The following is an 18,028-nucleotide window of genomic DNA, read 5'->3' as shown; positions in this document are numbered from 1 at the left end:
TGGCGTTGTCTTCATATGTATCATTTTTATCTCTCGATTTTGTTTGTGTGGCTATGGATAGATGATACCACGTTGATAAAAAATCATACAATATCAGCAAAAACAGTCATCCTCGCGTAGCTGGAGATATTTTTAAGTTTCAGCTAGTTGTAGAAGACAACTTCATCCTTGACTAGCTGCTTAAAGAACCTCGTCATTATCATCCATTACGGCTACCTCATGGCCTCATTTCTAACAAGATCTCCTCTTCCCATGGACAGAAATCTACTTACAACTTCAACTAGAACACCAACTACCATTATCTCACTTAGAACGTGCCACGACATACAGGAAGTGAAACAATTACATGCCCGCTTTGTTGTGTCGGGACTCCTTGGTTATCATCCTTTATGTGCCAGGAGGCTCCTCGAGGCTTATGTTACCAAGTCACAGATTTATTATGCCGTTTCGATCTTTGAGAGAATACCTTCTCCTGATGTGTTTGTTTATAACACCATGATTAGAGGCCTAACAATGGGTAAGTTTCTTCATGATTCTTTGTTACTGTATAAAGAATTCCTGTTTGGGTACCTTGTACCAGACAACTTCACTTACACCTTTGTCCTTAAAGCATGCTCCCATTTGAAAGCTCCTTTTGAAGGTAAACAAGTGCATTGCCAGATTATTAAGGCAGGAATAGTACCAGATACTCATATCCATAGCTCCTTAATTCATATGTACACTAATTCAGGAAGCATAGACGATGCAGAACGTGTTCTTGGAGAATTCTCGGAAGAGAACACACTTGCTAAGAATGCCTTGATTTCAGGTTACTTGACCGAGGGTCGTGTAGACAAGGCTAGAAAAATGTTTGATGACATGGCAGCGAAAGATGCAGCATCTTGGAGTGCATTAATAACGGGATATACAAAGAATGGTATGCACACTGAGGCATTAGCTCTTTTTCAAGACATGATGGTTTCACACATCCTGCCAAATGAAGCAGCACTGGTGAGCCTGCTCTCTGCCTGTGGACAATTAGGAACATTGCATCAGGGAAGATGGATACATGCGTACATTGATAAAACTAGAGTTTTAATGAGCACTAAACTCACCACTGCTCTCATCGATATGTATGCCAAGAGTGGAAGCATTGAGTGTGGCTATGGATTATTTCAGAAAATGGCCTGGAGAGACGTTGTATCTTGGGGAGTTATGATTTCAGCTTTTGCCATCTATGGCCATGCTAGCAAATGTTTTCAACTGTTTGATGAGATGCTTGCTGATGGGATCCGTCCAAATAAAGTCATATTTGTGGCCATACTTTCAGCCTGCTCTCATGCTGGTCGTGTTGAAGAAGGACGACAATATTTCAGTCAAATGGAACATGATTTCGGAATAAAACCATCTATTGAACATTATGGATGCATGGTAGACCTCCTTGGCCGTGCCGGGCTCCTGGCAGACGCAGAAGAACTAATCCTTTCAATGCCAGAACAGCCTAATTCGATCATCTGGGGTTCATTGCTAAGTGCTTGTAGAACTCATAATGACCTCAAGAGAGGGACTTGGGCCTTTGAGAACTTGATGGAGCTTGAGCCGACATCAGGGGACCGGTACAAGTTAGCAGGGCTCATGTTTGCTAATGCAGGAGAGAAGGAAGAAGCTACTAAGATAAGGAAGATGATCCATGAGAAAGACATGGAGACAACTTGTGGATCTAGTTTCATTGAGGTGGAAGGCGCGGTCCATGAGTTCACAGTGGGGTATACTGCTCATAATAAAGCAAGAGACATATGAAATACTGCAAGGTGTCTATACAGTTCGAGACTGCTAATGATTTTTCTTCCAAGTCTGCATACAGAGCAAAACAAAGAGGGCAAGAGGACATAGATTCATGCCTTTTGTTTCGTGGATATTGGGCATTATCCATTCCATTACCTCCACGTTACTTGTTCTTAATCAATTCAATATGAAAGGCAAGTTGGAACAAAGAAACTGTGAATCATGCCCACTTCATCACAAACTAGAGTTAATAAACTGACTTCCAAGTTCATGTTTCCAAGATAGATCACAAGCAGGAAACAATATTCATTAGCTTTGTTTACATACTCAGTTTTGATATGTATACACATACAGCAACAAACTCTTATTTGAGGATGCTCATATTCCAAGAATAAACCGACCTTGCAAACGGAACTAAGGTTTCCCTAGCAATGTGGATTTTCGAGTACATTCTTTTAAGCAACCTCCTCACAGAAAGAAGATTCAAGACAAACTTTAGAAAAAAATGAAAAAGTAAAATTGAAATATAAATAAATAATTTTGGCAATCTTCATCATGTGAGCAGAGTTTGGTTTCTTTCCCACTGCTTCTTTATTATAGATGATAACAAGGCCCCTGGAAGCTGCTGAATCTATACAAGCCTGCTTTACCATGCAAGTGTAAATCTGGACTTCCGTCTAAATTGTTTTTTCGTCACACACCAGGACCCAGGAAAGGTGCTCAACTGTATAGAAAGAAAGGTGAGGTAAGGTCTTCACATGGGAAAATGGAGTGGTGGTATGTGACCCAGACCAAGACGCTTGACACTCCAAGTCATCAAACAACGCCAGAGTCGAGAAAAGGTGAATATTGTATCATGATCATGAATGAAAGTCAAAATTGAGAGAAGACCAAGAGCCCAATAGTTGTGCAGAAACCAATTATGGTCACTTCAGGATGTACAGCAACTAAACATAACAGTTGTGAATATGTCCAGTTTTGCGTGATCTAAATAATTGGTGATGAAGTAACTTACATTGCCAATAAGCTTTGCCCCAATCCACGCACTGTCTGCGCCATAAGGAGGAGAAATGACTCTTATTCCATTAGAAATGGATGGGGGAAGAAGTCCATGCAATTCCTTCTCTAGCCTTTCTGGAAACAGTGTAAAAATATAGGTTCATATACTTCATTAGCACGTGTCCTTGCTAATTTTATTCAATTTCTTAACTTTCTAGATGAGATTCTTGTGCCAAACCAATCATTATTTATAATTCTTTTTTTTTTTTTTACCTGCAAGTCCTGGGAGACATGCAGTCCCTCCTGACAAAACTATAGTCTTGAACCAAGCATCATCTTCAGTTAATTCCACAGCATGACAGTGGTCCATGCAAAGAGCTACTGCCTGCTGCAAACCCATTGCACGCCTATACCATGTGCAAATGAAAACATTTCAGTCTACCGTCATGGTTTTATTGTTTTGGTGGTGTAAGGCACAAGAAATATTTTGGTTGTTGGATTGTTAAATAATGTGAAATTGAAAATATGGACATGATGCAGGCTAAAGGCATCAATTTAAATGAAAACATGCAGTGCTGGATTCCAAATATACACGTTAGGGTTTGAAAAACAGTGAAGTTTATCCAAGAACCACATCAATATGAGATTTATTCCAAGCAAACAAGTTTTGTGGTCAAATACAGCTTATCCAAGAACAACATCAGAATGAGAAAGCTTCAAAAAAGAGTCCAATGAAAGTAGTGGATTGTGGGAAGATATGCACTTACACTCCAGCAATACATGGCTGGAATAGGACCTCCCCTGTTTTAAAGCGCTCCTTTGAAAGAGTGAACCATCCTTCTCCAGGTACTTCAAATGATGCTTGAGTATCTTTATACAGCTCAGCTTCAAAATCAGCAGCTACATAACATAGATTCTGTATTTTCATGGTTCCAACAGATCATGAGAAGAAAAAGGTTCACCATTGAAATAACAATACAAAGTTATCAATACAGCTAATTAGAACTTAGTTGTGAAGGGTGGGAAAACTAGTCGGCCTTGAATTTGCCCAAGTTCAGTAGAAGATTAAGCCACATTATGCAGCATGACAAGAAACACTGAAACAGTATACCTCTTTCAATGTTTGAACTGTATGGAGTGATTCAAAATTAAGATTATTCCGCTGCATCTGTTCTCTAAGGAATCCTGTTACTTTTAATGCTCCCACACCCATGACTTCCACACCCACTGTGCGCATTACTTTACCATGTAAAACTGTAAAATGCAAAAGTCAGTATGCCAAAATCCTAAATCCCTATGATTTTGCAGCATACCAGTTAGAAACAAGATTATTAGAGAATGTAGAAACTTATAGAAAGCAAGCGCAGCATGCAAGAGCCCAGAATACCAAGCATATTACAGATTGCACGAGACAGGTTGAAACATGTGCAATTGATTAACAAATTTGGAAAAAGAAATCAGAAAGAATATAAATGACACATCATCAATAACCACAGAAGTCTACAAATCCTCTAATCATAAATGTGAGCACAAGAAGGATAGCATGGTTAGCATTAAGAATACCAAAGTCTATTTCTAGTTCAATTTATGCAACATATGCCTCAGATCAAGTTCCAAACAATGAGGGCATTTTGACAGAAAAGAAAATAATCACTTACTTGGAACAACAGATGTGACTTGAAAACCAATATTAACAACGATTCCTGAAGTTCGTTGTGCTGCATACAGTGCTAAAGTTGCCTGTGTTTATCAACAAACATATTACATTAATGTTAAAAGATAGGCAGAACAATGCCAGAACCTTTACATTCTCTCACTGTATTAACTAGGAAATGCTAACACTCACCAACAAAACATGTAACAGAATAAGTTTTCCCACATTTCAAGATGGCATGAAATTGCATTTCATACAGCTGCATAGCAGAAACTTCCTATTTGTAGAAATCTTTTCCATGCAATGATAATTAGTCTCTGGCATCCTTGATAAGTCCCATTTACTTTAACATATATATCAATTTGACCGGTTCAAAACATTGAGAAACTAGAGGAATAAGTTGACAAATAAAGCCAAACACACCTGATTAATGGCACAAACAGCTGGAACTTTCATGTCAAAAAGAGCTGTGTAGATAGTGTCTTTTAGTTGCCTTCTTGATGCTCTAGCAGATTCAGTATCTGCAATCATAAAGATTAGAGCAAGTTTAGAGAAATAGGGTATATAAGACCACCCAATCTAAGTTCTTGACATTGGTCAGACATCATTAGAATTATTTCACCCTAGGTAGATAATAGAATAATGTCATCAGTTTCAAAAGCTCTAAAATACAATGAAAAAAATTGTGCAAGTGACATTCCTCAAAGTAATTTAGTTGAAGTGATAGCTAACCATCATAATGGCAAAGTGGAAGGGAGACGACAATGGGATGTGCAGATGCTTTCACCTGCATCCTGTAAAGACTGGAGATATTTTCAGCCCGTAAAGTTCTAGAGGCCATAAAGAATGAAAAAAAGCCTAAAAGGGGCAACAAAGCAAAAATAGGTTTATATATTGAGGATTAAAACCAGCATCCCAGAAGTTAAAAATGTAATTAACACTATCGGTTTTCCAATGGAACTTTTATAAATCCTCCCAAAAGTGTTTCTTTAGAAAACAAGTTTTTTTACATGCAACGCAAGTTCACACACACACACACACACACTGAGATAAAAATGAAAAGGGGACATTTGAAAAGTGGAATTGGCTAACAAATTTCAAGAGAGAGAGGACAGACCTGCTATAAATAGTAGCAAAAAAATGTTGAAGCCTGGAGTACATTGGAGATTCAATGTTGCCAAATTCCTGCTCGCCAGGTAATTTAATTACATATTGTCGAAAATTAAGAAAAATCCACCTTGGTAATTATGAGAAATGCAAAAGATTTTCCTTCTGGAAAAGTTTCTTCCACAAATGCCAGAATGGCTAGTTACAAGAGAAAGCTCACCAAAAAAGTAGCTGACCGTCCAGACGGACAAGCATTTTTGCTCCAGCCATATTTGCAGTGGCCTGAACCACCTTTATCAAGAAGATTATAGAATAAAAAAAATGCGTAAAATCTTTCAAAAATATCGGTTTAAATAGAATGATTAATCAAGATGGTTAAGCAATGGAATTAGTCCTTTTACATATATAATGCTTACCATCAACAATAACAGCACCGGGGACTTGCAACCGTTGCCCATATATACGCATGAATGACAGCTCTGTTATGGGACTAGAGAATGTCCTGTAATAAAATCACAAATTCATTTCACATATTTTAAAAGAAGTACTAAAAAAAACCCTTCAAATTTCCAATTCCAATACAAGTCTCACATTTTCCACTAATCTCTCTCCAAAAACAAATCCCAGTTCTATTCACTCACAGTCAAAATCACTCAATCATCCACAACTAAGCAATCGATAATTGAAAAACATTTCACTTTTACTATATAGTTTAACGTTCTCAGAAAAACAATGATTATATATTTCACAAAAAAGAAGAAGCTTGAAATGAAAATTGAGAAACTCACTGGATAGGATACCCGGATCGGAGATGAGTCTCAACAAAAAAAACAGAATCCCAGGTATCATGATAATTTAGAAGAAAGTAAATCCACAGGCGATTATCAGATACAAGTGGTCTCCATGACTTGCATACTACACTCAATCTTGCGGCATCTTTTGGCCCCACCAATCTGACTATTTGCAACACCACATCAATCGGTAGCCTATCAAAAGCTCCCAAAGATGATGATGATGATTCTGTGTAACTCGGTGGAGTCGTCACCGGGTCAATGCTCGAACTCGAGAAAGAGGTCGCCCTATTCGACATCGATTGCCACACTTTCTTTAATAGCATCGCCATAGCAGAAATGGTTCTTCGCTGTTTCAATTCAGGGTGGCGAGATTCAATGAGTTTTGCGGGAAAGTTCTGAGCTTTTGGTGTTTTTTTTTGCGCGTTTTGTAGGGGAAAAGGCACGAAGGAAGAGCGAAGGAGGTGAATTTGGAGGAATCGTCGAGGTGGATGTGTGCAAAAGGAAGGACTAGTTAACACCGACGTGGATGGATATGATATCGACACGTGGATGAAAAGCCGCAAGATTGCAAAATCCATGAGCGAAGTCCATTTATTTAATGTTTGCGATTCTCTTTCAATGCATGAGATTTTCCCTTACATAGCTTGTCGAATCTCTTACATGAGGGGTTGATGATTTCCCAGACAAAGAGATTCATGAACACTGTTCTTGACTTGGAGTCATGATTTAAGAATTATGACATTTTAATTATGAACTAGTTTTGAACTGAAAGAGATGGAGCGCTGCCTCATACACTTGGAAAGCATCATCACCGGCCTTCACTCACCGATGTTTTTATGTTTTAAAATTATTTTTTAAAATTTTTATTTATTTATTTTTTAAATTAAATTTTTTTAATATTTTAATATGTTAATATTAAAAATACTTATTATTTATTAAGTTGTTTTTGAGTTATTCAAATCACTTATATAATAGATATAGCAATTCTCACACTCAGACTGGGTAATAAATAAGATCAAAAAGTTTTTTTTATTAATTTTATTCTTAAATTTTTTAATTTATTTGATTCATTAAAAATAATTGATCGAGTCTGTTAAGTTATATTAAGGCAACTTCAATTAGATAAGAAATCAATTACATGATTGATCTGCTAGATCAATTTTAATAATAATATAAAATAATTTATTATGATATGTATATATTCTTGTTACGTTTAATTTATTTTTTTAATGTAGCGCCTGTTAACATCTAATTTCGAAGGCTGGGAACATGCATTCATTTTTGGATGGATTGGTATCTACTTGTTTCATACGAAGTTAGAATTAAAAATCTAGTCTAATCAACAGATTATTTACAGTTCACAGTCTCGACAAATAAGCTATGGGATAGAGGTGGAGCGTTGGTGAATTTATAAAGATAAAAATAAAGTCTCCTATTTTCTATGGTTCATTATAATTCGACAATATCTATTATAATCAAGATTAATGGATCCTAGGGAGACCATTTTTATATGAACTGGGTGCAATTTATATCTGGCTACAAACAAAAGAGAGAGAATTCAAGGAACCTGTCAGTTGCATGTGTGTGATATCATTATAATTATTCAATCACTTCCATGAATATATATAGAAAACATTTATTAAAATTATAAAAATAATAAAAAATTTACTTTATTTATTTTTAATTATCCAAAATATAACATTACACATAATATATATTTTAAATATTAAATTTTTTTAGATGCTAAAATGATTAGATTTTACCCCATCACTATAATAATTTATTTATTATGAAAGATTTTTTTTAAAATTTCAGACAAATAAACAATTAAAAAAATACAATAAAACTATATTTTTTATCAGATAATAAAATAATATAACTTTTTTTAATTAATTTTTTTATATATATATTCTTATTTTTGATGTGAAAATCCAAAAATAGATTAATATAGCCTCTCAAAAATATTATTTAAATCCCATGAATAATATTTTTCCAGTTGATTTGGATGTTAAATTCTATTTATTTCTTGTATTTTTTTTTAATATTAAACTATTTATGTCCATTGTGCTATAAAAGATTTTTTCATAACAATAACTCGAGGCTATTTATATTCATTGTATTTTTCTTGAGTCAGTTTATGCCTCTATTAAAATTAACTTTTTATGATAATCTTAGAGACATGTAAAAATATATCTTTACATTGGCATGGTAGGGTTAGATGAATGAATTGTTTATTTATGATTTAATTAATTAATTAATTAATTAATTCTTGTTCTCATTGTGGAAATAAAATAAATAAACAATAAAACCGTAATTTATTATTATTATTATTATTTAGCCTCTGATATTCTTCCTCTTTCTAGATCGACAAAAAGAAGCTTCCTTTCTCTGATCCCTAAATTTGCAACTCTCACATGCAGGTGCAATTTCTCATGTCCATGCCCTATTTCTCTTCCCCGATCTTAATGCTCCTCAATTTTTCTATTGTTAACTTCCAAGACTCGATCACAATTCCTTTTTCTTTATCTTCTTTGGTTTTCTTTGTTATAAAGTTTCTCAATTTAGGGTTTCTATCGATTCTCCTGGTCTTGGTTTGTGATCCCTTTTTGTATTTGTAATCGTAATTAAGCTGGGGTTTGATTTTCTCTCATAATCTTATTGAAATTTGTTGAAAGTTTGGGGCTTTGAAATTCATTTTGTGTTTTGGTGAATTGAGGTTTTGATTTTCAGGTACCAGGATTGTTTAATAATGTTCTTTTGTTTAGGATTTGAGAAATTATGAGCTAATTTTGAGATTTTTACTAAGTAATTGAAAATATAAATGGGGAACCTGGAAGGATTTAATTGCTTTTTAATCAATTTTAGTTTAATGCATTTTAGAGAGATATGATGGAATGTTGTAATTCCTAACCTATCGAACACAATAGGTTGATTTCTTTGTTCTTTTTTATAGCACCCTCTAATTGCTGGTTCCTGGGTGTTATTTTTTTGTTGTTGTGAATTAGTTTACTATATTTTATCAGTGTCTGTCATAGTGCAATTGTTATTGGTTATTTAACATTTAATTCCACCTCAAGTGTCTATTGTGCTCCAACAAGCAGTGAAAAGTAGCTTGTTCCTTGAATAAATGATTGTTATTGTTTGTTTCTTCAATGTATCATCATGCGATATGAGAAAATATATCTGGATGTTCTGTTTTAGTAGTTTTTTGCTGCAAATTTGTTGTACATCTTATACAAGTGAAATTATGTGCTCTTTACATGTGGACATTTGTACAATCCTTTTTTTCTTATAGACAACAATTCTACAGCTTTACTATTTTTTCAAGCATTTTAATTTTTTAAATTCTGCTATTGGTCTGTGTTAATTTTGCTTTGTGGTTATGTTAGTTCTTGTTGATGCGTGATTGATTGACTTGAGTTGATATTGATATTGTTGGGTAGCTGTGGAATCGTTAGTAAAATATGTCCCATTACCAAGGAGATGATGCTGAATACATGGCAGAGGAATATGAAATGGAAGATGTTGATGATGACATGAACAAAGAATTTCATGCTAGGGTGATGGGCTCAAACTCTGATGTTGATGAAAATGACTACATGGTTTGTGATCTCTACTACATTATTCTTACAGGCAATCCTAGACAATTATTGCCGCTGTTACTTTGGTGGTTTAGAAAAAGTAGCATTTTTGTGTTGTTCTGCTACAGAATAACAAAGTAGCTGACGTGTCTACTACCAACACTAGAAACGAAAAAGACATCTAAGGAATTCCTTGGGAAAGGCTTAGTGTTACTAGAGAGAAATACAAGCAAACAAGGCTAGAACAATACAAGAACTATGAGAACATACCACTGCCGACACTAGAAACGAAAAAGACATCTAGGGAATTCCTTGGGAAAGGCTTAGTGTTACTAGAGAGAAATACAAGCAAACAAGGCTAGAACAATACAAGAACTATGAGAACATACCCCATTCTGGGGAAGTTTCAAGAAAGGTGATTTCTGATTTCATCTCTTTTCTAAATGCTCCGTGTCAGCAAGATTACTTAAAAAGTTCCATACTCTCTTTTGCTGCATGCAGGATTGCAAAATTACTAAAAGGAGGGCTTGCATTATGAGTTTAGATGAAATTCTACATCTGTCAAATCAACCATTCTTCATTTTCAGGTTAGTGAAGAGCCAGTTTTTTCTACAGTGAAAATTATGACAAATCATGGAGTCAAAATCTAATGGATTTTAGATTTATGATTGAGGGAAGATAAGCATGAAGTAATTGTGATTTTTGAGTGACTAACAAACATTTATCTGTGATTTTGGGTGATGCTGTTAAGGAACTTGGTTTGGGCCACAACAAAGCATGATGTCTACCTCGTGTCAAATTTCTCTGTCACTCATTGGTCCTCCTTAACTTGCAATAAGTTTGATGTTCTTGATGTTTATGGACATGTGGCACCAACTGAGGTCAGTTTTTGTGACACTTTCTTTATCTGTGATGCAGATTGATATTTAGATTTGATTTCTTCCATGAAATTGATCAATTTATTCTATCTTCTAGAAACATCCTGGAAGTCTGTTGTAAGGATTCACAGAGACTTAAGTTAGTACTCTAGCAGTATAAGGTAATTTGCTAGTTGTTGGAGGGTGCCAGGGAGAACTCATTTGCAAGGTAAGTTCAGAATCTTTCTTTTGCAAGTCTTTTTTCTTGAAATTGGTAAGAGACCATTGTTAGTAGATAAATGCCACTTGTATGAGGTGATAATACTTTATCTGCTTGTAGTGTCAGTCGAAAATTAAAAGTTTTTCATTAAGATTTTTGGAAACTATAATCATGTCACCTCTTAGATTTGATTTTAATGATTTCTCTGGTAGTAACAAACAAAGGCTAACAATCAAGTTTTTTTTTTGGAATGCAGCATCTAGATCGGCCTGAAGTAAGTTTTTGTTCCAGAATAACTTATGATGATAATGTCATCACCAACGCTATTGAGATTTATGACAATCCAAGGTATTTATTTTCCATGCTGATGGTGGCCTATAACGTTTCAATGCAGAAATAACCTACCTTTGTTGTTTAGATTGCCAGTGGTGCAGTTCACTTCACTGCTTTAAACAATGACTGTGGAGTTAGAGACTTTGATATGGAGAAATATCAGCTTTCAAAGCATTTATGTTTTCCTTGGCCGTGAATATGAGTAAATAATACCTAGTTTGGTTATTGGCCATGTTATTTCTTGTACTTGTAACCCATGCTCTACAATTTATGATACTTGGAACTCTTACACTAATTACTCTAACAATGCCACTCATAGTTTCTCCTCTATCACCACATGCAAATGGGTATTATGGAATTAGTGGCCTTCTAGATAAAAGGTTGGATTCCTCTTATAGAAAGAGGAGATCAAATTTTAGTAATAAATCTAAATTTTGTTTTCCACAAATACAGATTAGTACTGCACCTAAAATGTCAGGTTGTCTTCTTAGATTAACTAGTTCTGAGCCTTTCAAATTGCTCTTGGATCATCCATTGGGATTTAGTTTATTGTTGCATCTTTCTGCAAGGGTTGCTTCATATAAAGTAATTCAACTGTTATCAGTGCTGTATCTTTAACCTCCTCACCGAGTGGTTGTTAGGCACCGGGTAAGGAATGACACATCAAGCATTTAGGGAATCAGCTACTTATGATGTTAGTTTGATAGCATGCTGACAATTTGTTGTATAAAGAATATTATTTCCTTGTCTCTGCAATGTTGAGTCCATTTTGCTTGATTGTATAAATGTTGTTTTCTTGAGTTATGTTTTTGCCAGGGGAGGCATGATGATGCAGTTGTTGCGTTTGAAGATTGAAGGGGTGGCTGAGGCCAGATTGCTTTAACAACTGGAACATGCATAGAAACATTTGATAGTGATATCATGTTTTTTGTGTTTTGATAGTGATATCATATTTTTTGTGTCATGTATGCAGCATACTTCCCTTAGTCCTAATGGAAAGCTTCTAACAATTGTTGGGGACAACCCAGCTAGTATGTTGGTGGAGTCCAGCACTAGAAAGGCACTTGTTTTTCCTGGCCATCAACTTTTCAAATATGAATTCTGCATAGTATACGTGGTAATCTGAATTTTAAATGCTTACAGATAGTGGCATCTTTGTCTGGGCATTGGGATTTCTCTTTTGCATCAGCGTGGCATCTTGATGGGGTCACCTTTGCTACTAGGAACTAGGACAAAACATGCCGTATTTGGGATGCTCGAAACCTGTCCGAGTTAATTGCTGTTTAGAAGGGAAATTTTGGTGTAATTCGATCAATTCGTTTCACATTTGATGGCCAATATATGGTAATGGCTGAGCCTGCAGTTTTTGTGCATGTTTATAATGCAAAAAATAGGTATGAAAATGAGCAGGAGATTGATTTCTTTGGTGAGATATCTGGTGTGTCATTCAGTCCTGACACAGAGCCTCTTTACATTGGAGTGTGGGATCGCAACTGTGGTAGCCTCTTTGAGTATGGCCGTTGTCGGAACTACTCATACCTCGATTCCTTTGTTTGAGTTGACTGCAGATGTGTGTTGGCATGAGTTTTTTTCCTTGATGCAATTGAGGAAACACAATAAATCATACAATGTAGAATAAGGTTTAGGTGTATATGTATTGCTGTTGTGGAATTTTAGGTTCTATTAGTCTTGGTGCCATTATTGTTAGGTTATTATAAGATGTTTAGAAAGGAGTGTATGTACAAGAGGTGACATGACTAAAAGATTGATGTCTTCTCCTAAGTGTAGGAGTGTCGAATTAATAAATAACCCGCTAAGACCGGGGTCGAACCACAGGGAGGTTAATTGTATAAATTACAGATAACAATAATACAACAATAATAACAACAACAACGGCAACAATAATAACAATAATAGTAGTAGTAGTAGTAGTAGTAATATTACTAATAATAGTAATAATAATAATAACAATAATAAAAAAAAAAAAGGAGAAGAAGAAGAAGCAAAAGATGAGAACTTTGAGATGGAATATTAATGTAAGGATTAAACAATGATAATAACAAATGTCAAGGTTAGAGGTTCCACTAATGATATGTCAAACAAGTATAGTATAAACTTTTATTATTCAATTGGAAACCACATACAAAAGAGGTTTCAATCAGATTATAGATTGTTAATATGATTACATTAGTCATCTTATTCGATTAATGCTAATACTTGTAAATCTCGTCAAGCATTTATGATTATAACTTATGTTAACAACAAATCAAGTTCCTTTCATAGCTCAGGTGTCGGTTATACCATACAGTATGAGTTATGAAAGTGCCAAACATTTGTTGTACCAAGTGTTATACAACATAGATCAAGATTAGTCATTTAACAAGTAAAGTATTAAAGAGTGAACAAGATAACAAATACAAAACATGTTAGTATCAAACATTAAAGTCCATGTTAAGTTTATACTATACTTATTCTTACACCATTAGTGTAACTTTTCACCTTGACATAATAAACTTAGTTAGACATAATAAAAGAAAAAAAGAAAAATAAATAAACAAAATAAGAACATAAATAAGATAAAAGTTAACTAAGGAAATGAAAAACATAAGCTTGATATTAATGAAAGTAAAGCATAAACATTACAAAAAATACAAAGAGAGAAAGCAAGAACATGATCTTGATTTGGAAACCAAGACGCTTAAATGCATGGAAAATGCCTCCTTGGCCAAAATTGAAAACTATTGATTTGATAACTAATTGATAAGTGGGTGACCAACTCTTGACTTGGTGACAATCCTTATCTTCTCTTGTCTGTCCAAAACGTCATTGATAACATTAAAATTGGAGCCACTTGTAAACATGAAAGTTGTAGGAAATTGTTTCAGCTTTCTTGTGTACAAAATTCAGGTCATTTGGACTTCTGGAACTCCAGATATGGGCCAAACACTGAACAGTGCTTGGGCTGGAAGACAGATTCAGACTTCTTTGTTATTGCTACAATTTGGACTTGAAAATGATCTTTTTTAGTTTTAGGCTCCATATGAAAGTTGTAGGCTTATGTCTTACCTTTCCATCCATATAAATTACACTTAATTCTGAGATTTACAGCTCCAGATATGACCCAATTACCGAACAGTGTTCCAGTTTGGACTGCACCGACATCTCTTTTCTAAGTTTGGTCATCTCTTTGTCCTTTCAATTTCAATTTTTAAATTCATCAATCAATCCTTTCATTTATATGATAGGCCTACATTTAAAATAAATATTTACTATAAATTAAAGACATCTTATAGTATTAGATACGTTATTATAAAACATGCTTTAGTTAAAAAATTATTGATACTTCAAGTATAAAATGATGATATAAAACCTTGATAAAAATGCACTTTTTAGTACTAATTAGGAGGCTAGAAAGTAACATTCAATGCGAACCAAAAAATAAAATCAAACTTCTTCTTCAAGTAAAGGACATTTTGTTTGTAACTTTTTTTCACTTTCAAATGTCTTAGGGATCTTATTTCTTGTGATTTCTTGTCTTTCGGAGTGGTTTCTTGCTCTCCCTTTTTGCAATTTGCAAGGTGAAAAGGAGATTAATGATCGTAACTAATTTTTTTCCCTAATTATTTGAGATTCACTAGTGAACTTGCTTTCTGACATGGGTTATGCAATTCTTGATGAAATGTGGGAAGTTATCAACAACAAGTTGATATTCCTTGCATAGGTACCTTTCAGGTCCTCCCATTTTGGTATCGAATCTAAGACGTAGATGGCACCTTTTCCTACCGACTTCCAATTTATCATCTTCCTGATCATATGGTCAGGATTGCTACTTTTACCTTTCACCAATTTCCTTGTTATTTTTATATTCCTTTTCTTCTAGGCCAAAGGCATCAATGGAGTGTTTAATTCTTCTTTATACTTGATCTCTTACTGGTTTTGGACCAACCCTTTATAAGTAACCACCTTGAATTTAGTAGTAGCATCAGTAGCAGATCCTTTATTTTGATAATTTTCTATAAACATGTTTATTAATTCACTTTCATCTTGTAGCAATTTGCAATGTATGATCTCCACATGATTTTCCATTAGGGAACTGTTTCTTATAAACTCAGCATAACTTCTGATCAACAAATTAAGAACAATACCAAAGTTTGATGATGGGATTAGAGCAAGAGTGACTTGTGATTTAGGGAGAGCATGAGTGTCTATTTATTTGTATTTGATTAAGTAGAAAAGACAACCCAACTAGGTTTTGTTTTTGGCTTCTTAACTAGTGAGTGTTTGTATGATCATAAAAAAAAAATCAAATAAAAATTTAAAGAAAGAAAAAGAAAACAAAAAAGAAGTTTTGTTTATTTTATAAATAATAAACATAGTTTATCTCCGATATTAATTTTGGCATTCCAAGTTGAGGGCAAACATTCAAATTTTATTACAACTTGTCCTTGGAGGTTAGACAATTATGAAAGAGGTGTGAAAAATTCCAGGGACACCATTTGCATTTAGGGCCAAAAATCTCTAATCCACAAAGAACCAATGAAGCAAGGCCAGCTCACCAACCAAAATCTTCCCGCAATCATTTCCATCCTCACAACGTAATCTCCCTTGGCTACTCTATATCTAAACCATCACTAGTGGCATATATGATCTTTATGCACCACTGCACGATCTCAACATCTCCAGATTTCTCATAATCCAAGCCTCTCTTCAACTCACAAGGCAGGCGCACTTCCACCGATGGCAACCTCTAGCTTGCTCTTCACGCCCACTATCCAAAAGAACCACCACAACCTCACCCCGTCCAACCTCTCATTCCAAGGCCTTAGACCCCTCACCAGGGCCAAAACCACCTCCCTCTCCAAGATCAGCACCCCTGCACCAAAAAGGAGCTTAGCTGTGAAAGCAGAGCTTAACCCATCACTGGTCATAAGCTTGAGCACCGGGGTATCACTCTTTTTGGGAAGGTTTGTGTTCTTTAACTTCCAAAGGGAGAACGTGGCAAAACAAGTGCCTGAGCAGAATGGTTTGACTCACTTTGAGGCAGGAGATAAGCGTGCCAAGGAATATGTAAGCCTCCTGAAATCAAATGATCCAGTTGGTTTCAACATTGTTGATGTTCTTGCTTGGGGATCCATTGGCCATATTGTTGCCTACTACATCTTAGCCACAGCCAGCAATGGCTATGACTGGGACCCCAGCTTCCCATGTTGCTTTTAGATTTATTGTTCTGCCTTCAATTGATTGTGCTTCACTTGTGTAAACCTTGTATAGTGGTTCATTAGAGAGGCTTTTTTTTTTTTTTTTTTTTCCTTCTGGTTGGGGGAATTTAAGGTTCGGATGATCATCTTAAATATGCGTAATCTTTCCCTTTCCTTGCCTTGTGATGTTCAATTGAAGCACCAAAATGATTAGCACACTGCTTTGTTGTAAAGTGAAAAATTAAAACAAGTAGCTTTGAACTTGAAACGAACACAACAAAAACAAATGAGGGAGTTGCCGATGGTAAAAATGGAACTTACAAAGAGTAGCTTTGAACATAATAACTCCTTTGCAGAATTATGGCAAAAATTGCCTAATTATATGGATTAACCGGTTGCTTTGGCTGAGAATCATTAAAACCTCGGTAATTTGTTGGGGGTTATTGCGAAATAATCAACAGCACTTGGGCATGAATGGAGTAAGCAGTCGGGAGGGGTGTCTAATAATCAGCAATTAAGCTGTATGTTTATGGACATTTAAAATAATAATAATAATAATTACGGACGAGGGTTTCGCACGATATCACAACAATAATTAAAAAGATTAGGGGGAAAAAAAGATATTTAGTTTCTTGTTTCAAGAGTGCAACATTTGTGACAAAGAGTTATCATTTAATATTATAATTAATAAAAATAATTATTAAAAATTAATATTGATTAATAAAAATATCAAAGTTAAGTTGCGAAAAAAAAATTATTACATTTAAATTGTCATATCAAGATAAATTGTATTATTAATTTTTTTTTTAATTCTTAAAAGTTTTGAAGACAGGTTTTATTGCTTTTATTTGTTTATGTTCAAAACAACAGGCTTTTATCTTTATCATTCACTATTTTATATGACATGCTTTAACATTTTCATTATACTCCGTTTGATAACACAAGTTTAATGTTTTTATTTTATTATTAAATAATAAATTTATTATAAATCAGGTTTTATAATTTATTTTATACAAGATTATTATAGATTCATGACTTAAATTATGAATTTAAAAAATTAATCTGAATTAATCTAAGTTAATTCAGTATATTGTTATATTAATATTTTTAAAAAAATATTATCTTGAGTTTTTTTTAAAGTTACATTATATTTTTATTAATCATTTAAGTTATTTTTAAATTTGTTTAGTCGCACCATTTATTTCCTTTTTTCTACTAGAAAAATAATAGTTACATCTAGATAATTCATTTTACAATAAAAAATTATCCCACCGTTGTAGCACGGATCAACAATTTAATAGTTGCTGTTTAAATTTTGTAAGTTAATAGCTGTTACTTTTATTCTCCAAAGATTACTGACTTTTTTGGTGTTAAGGAGCATCCTAGTTAGATTACAAGGAATTTAGAGCAAGTAGACTTGTAATCAATCAATGTCATGCTTGTGCCCTAATTTTACGAGAATTTCTCTCAAACAGCGTGACTGTCCAAATACTGTTCTATATTCTCTCTGGGGTTTGGATT

At 34.3% G+C, this 18,028-nt stretch overlaps 4 protein-coding genes across 7 annotated transcripts; 3 read left to right on the top strand and 1 right to left on the bottom strand.

The window, feature by feature from the left end:
• Positions 1-105: 105 nt before the first annotated feature.
• LOC105112863 (pentatricopeptide repeat-containing protein At5g66520) lies at positions 106-2,044 on the top strand. 3 transcript variants are annotated; one of them, XM_011008749.1, is made up of 2 exons: positions 106-517; positions 809-2,044. In XM_011008749.1, exons 1-2 carry the CDS (start codon positions 220-222, stop codon positions 1,777-1,779), a joined length of 1,269 nt encoding a protein of 422 aa, XP_011007051.1. In that variant the 5' UTR covers positions 106-219; the 3' UTR covers positions 1,780-2,044. The 3 variants fall into 3 exon arrangements, with proteins under 3 accessions (XP_011007051.1, XP_011007049.1, XP_011007048.1); XM_011008747.1 differs by having other exon boundaries at positions 731-2,044; XM_011008746.1 differs by having other exon boundaries at positions 106-2,044.
• Positions 2,045-2,048: 4 nt separating this feature from the next.
• LOC105112864 (actin-related protein 8) lies at positions 2,049-6,869 on the bottom strand. 2 transcript variants are annotated; one of them, XM_011008751.1, is made up of 12 exons: positions 6,313-6,869; positions 5,941-6,026; positions 5,745-5,815; positions 5,535-5,602; positions 5,150-5,211; positions 4,841-4,938; positions 4,422-4,503; positions 3,875-4,017; positions 3,531-3,679; positions 3,037-3,170; positions 2,780-2,898; positions 2,049-2,488 (listed from the first exon to the last, which is right to left on the bottom strand). In XM_011008751.1, exons 1-12 carry the CDS (start codon positions 6,645-6,647, stop codon positions 2,411-2,413), a joined length of 1,425 nt encoding a protein of 474 aa, XP_011007053.1. In that variant the 5' UTR covers positions 6,648-6,869; the 3' UTR covers positions 2,049-2,410. The 2 variants fall into 2 exon arrangements, with proteins under 2 accessions (XP_011007053.1, XP_011007052.1); XM_011008750.1 differs by having other exon boundaries at positions 5,150-5,220; positions 6,313-6,868.
• Positions 6,870-8,634: 1,765 nt separating this feature from the next.
• LOC105112862 (uncharacterized WD repeat-containing protein C2A9.03) lies at positions 8,635-14,836 on the top strand. The gene is given in 13 exon segments (XM_011008745.1): positions 8,635-8,909; positions 9,762-9,920; positions 10,028-10,101; positions 10,221-10,314; positions 10,401-10,413; positions 10,416-10,485; positions 10,645-10,780; positions 10,875-10,985; positions 11,233-11,324; positions 11,403-11,511; positions 12,283-12,369; positions 12,453-13,057; positions 14,716-14,836. Coding segments are annotated over 11 exon segments (1,338 nt in total). The 5' UTR covers positions 8,635-8,909; positions 9,762-9,782; the 3' UTR covers positions 12,867-13,057; positions 14,716-14,836.
• A 1,091-nt stretch (positions 14,837-15,927) lies between these two features.
• Positions 15,928-16,719, top strand: LOC105112861 (photosystem I reaction center subunit V, chloroplastic-like). Its single transcript, XM_011008744.1, has one exon. It carries the CDS (start codon positions 16,047-16,049, stop codon positions 16,524-16,526), a length of 480 nt encoding a protein of 159 aa, XP_011007046.1. The 5' UTR covers positions 15,928-16,046; the 3' UTR covers positions 16,527-16,719.
• Positions 16,720-18,028: the final 1,309 nt, after the last annotated feature.

This window comes from Populus euphratica, unplaced genomic scaffold (genome assembly GCF_000495115.2).
Source record: "Populus euphratica unplaced genomic scaffold, PopEup_1.0 scaffold371.1, whole genome shotgun sequence".
Taxonomy (NCBI): domain Eukaryota; kingdom Viridiplantae; phylum Streptophyta; class Magnoliopsida; order Malpighiales; family Salicaceae; genus Populus; species Populus euphratica.
Note: the sequence above shows the minus strand (reverse complement) of the source record. Positions and strands in the feature narration are given on the sequence as shown.

What these genes read in the sequence shown, in the direction of transcription:
- LOC105112863 (XM_011008746.1), top strand. Translation starts at nt 220, where the DNA reads ATGGCCTCATTTCTAACAAGATCTCCTCTTCCCATGGACAGAAATCTA.
- LOC105112864 (XM_011008750.1), bottom strand. Translation starts at nt 6,647, where the DNA reads ATGGCGATGCTATTAAAGAAAGTGTGGCAATCGATGTCGAATAGGGCG. An exon ending in CGGTGCTGTTATTGTTGATG is followed by an intron (nt 5,816 to 5,940) that starts GTAAGCATTATA and finishes TTCTTGATAAAG; the next exon opens with GTGGTTCAGGCCACTGCAAA. An exon ending in CAGCCATGTATTGCTGGAGT is followed by an intron (nt 3,171 to 3,530) that starts GTAAGTGCATAT and finishes CACATGGTATAG; the next exon opens with GCGTGCAATGGGTTTGCAGC.
- LOC105112861 (XM_011008744.1), top strand. Translation starts at nt 16,047, where the DNA reads ATGGCAACCTCTAGCTTGCTCTTCACGCCCACTATCCAAAAGAACCAC.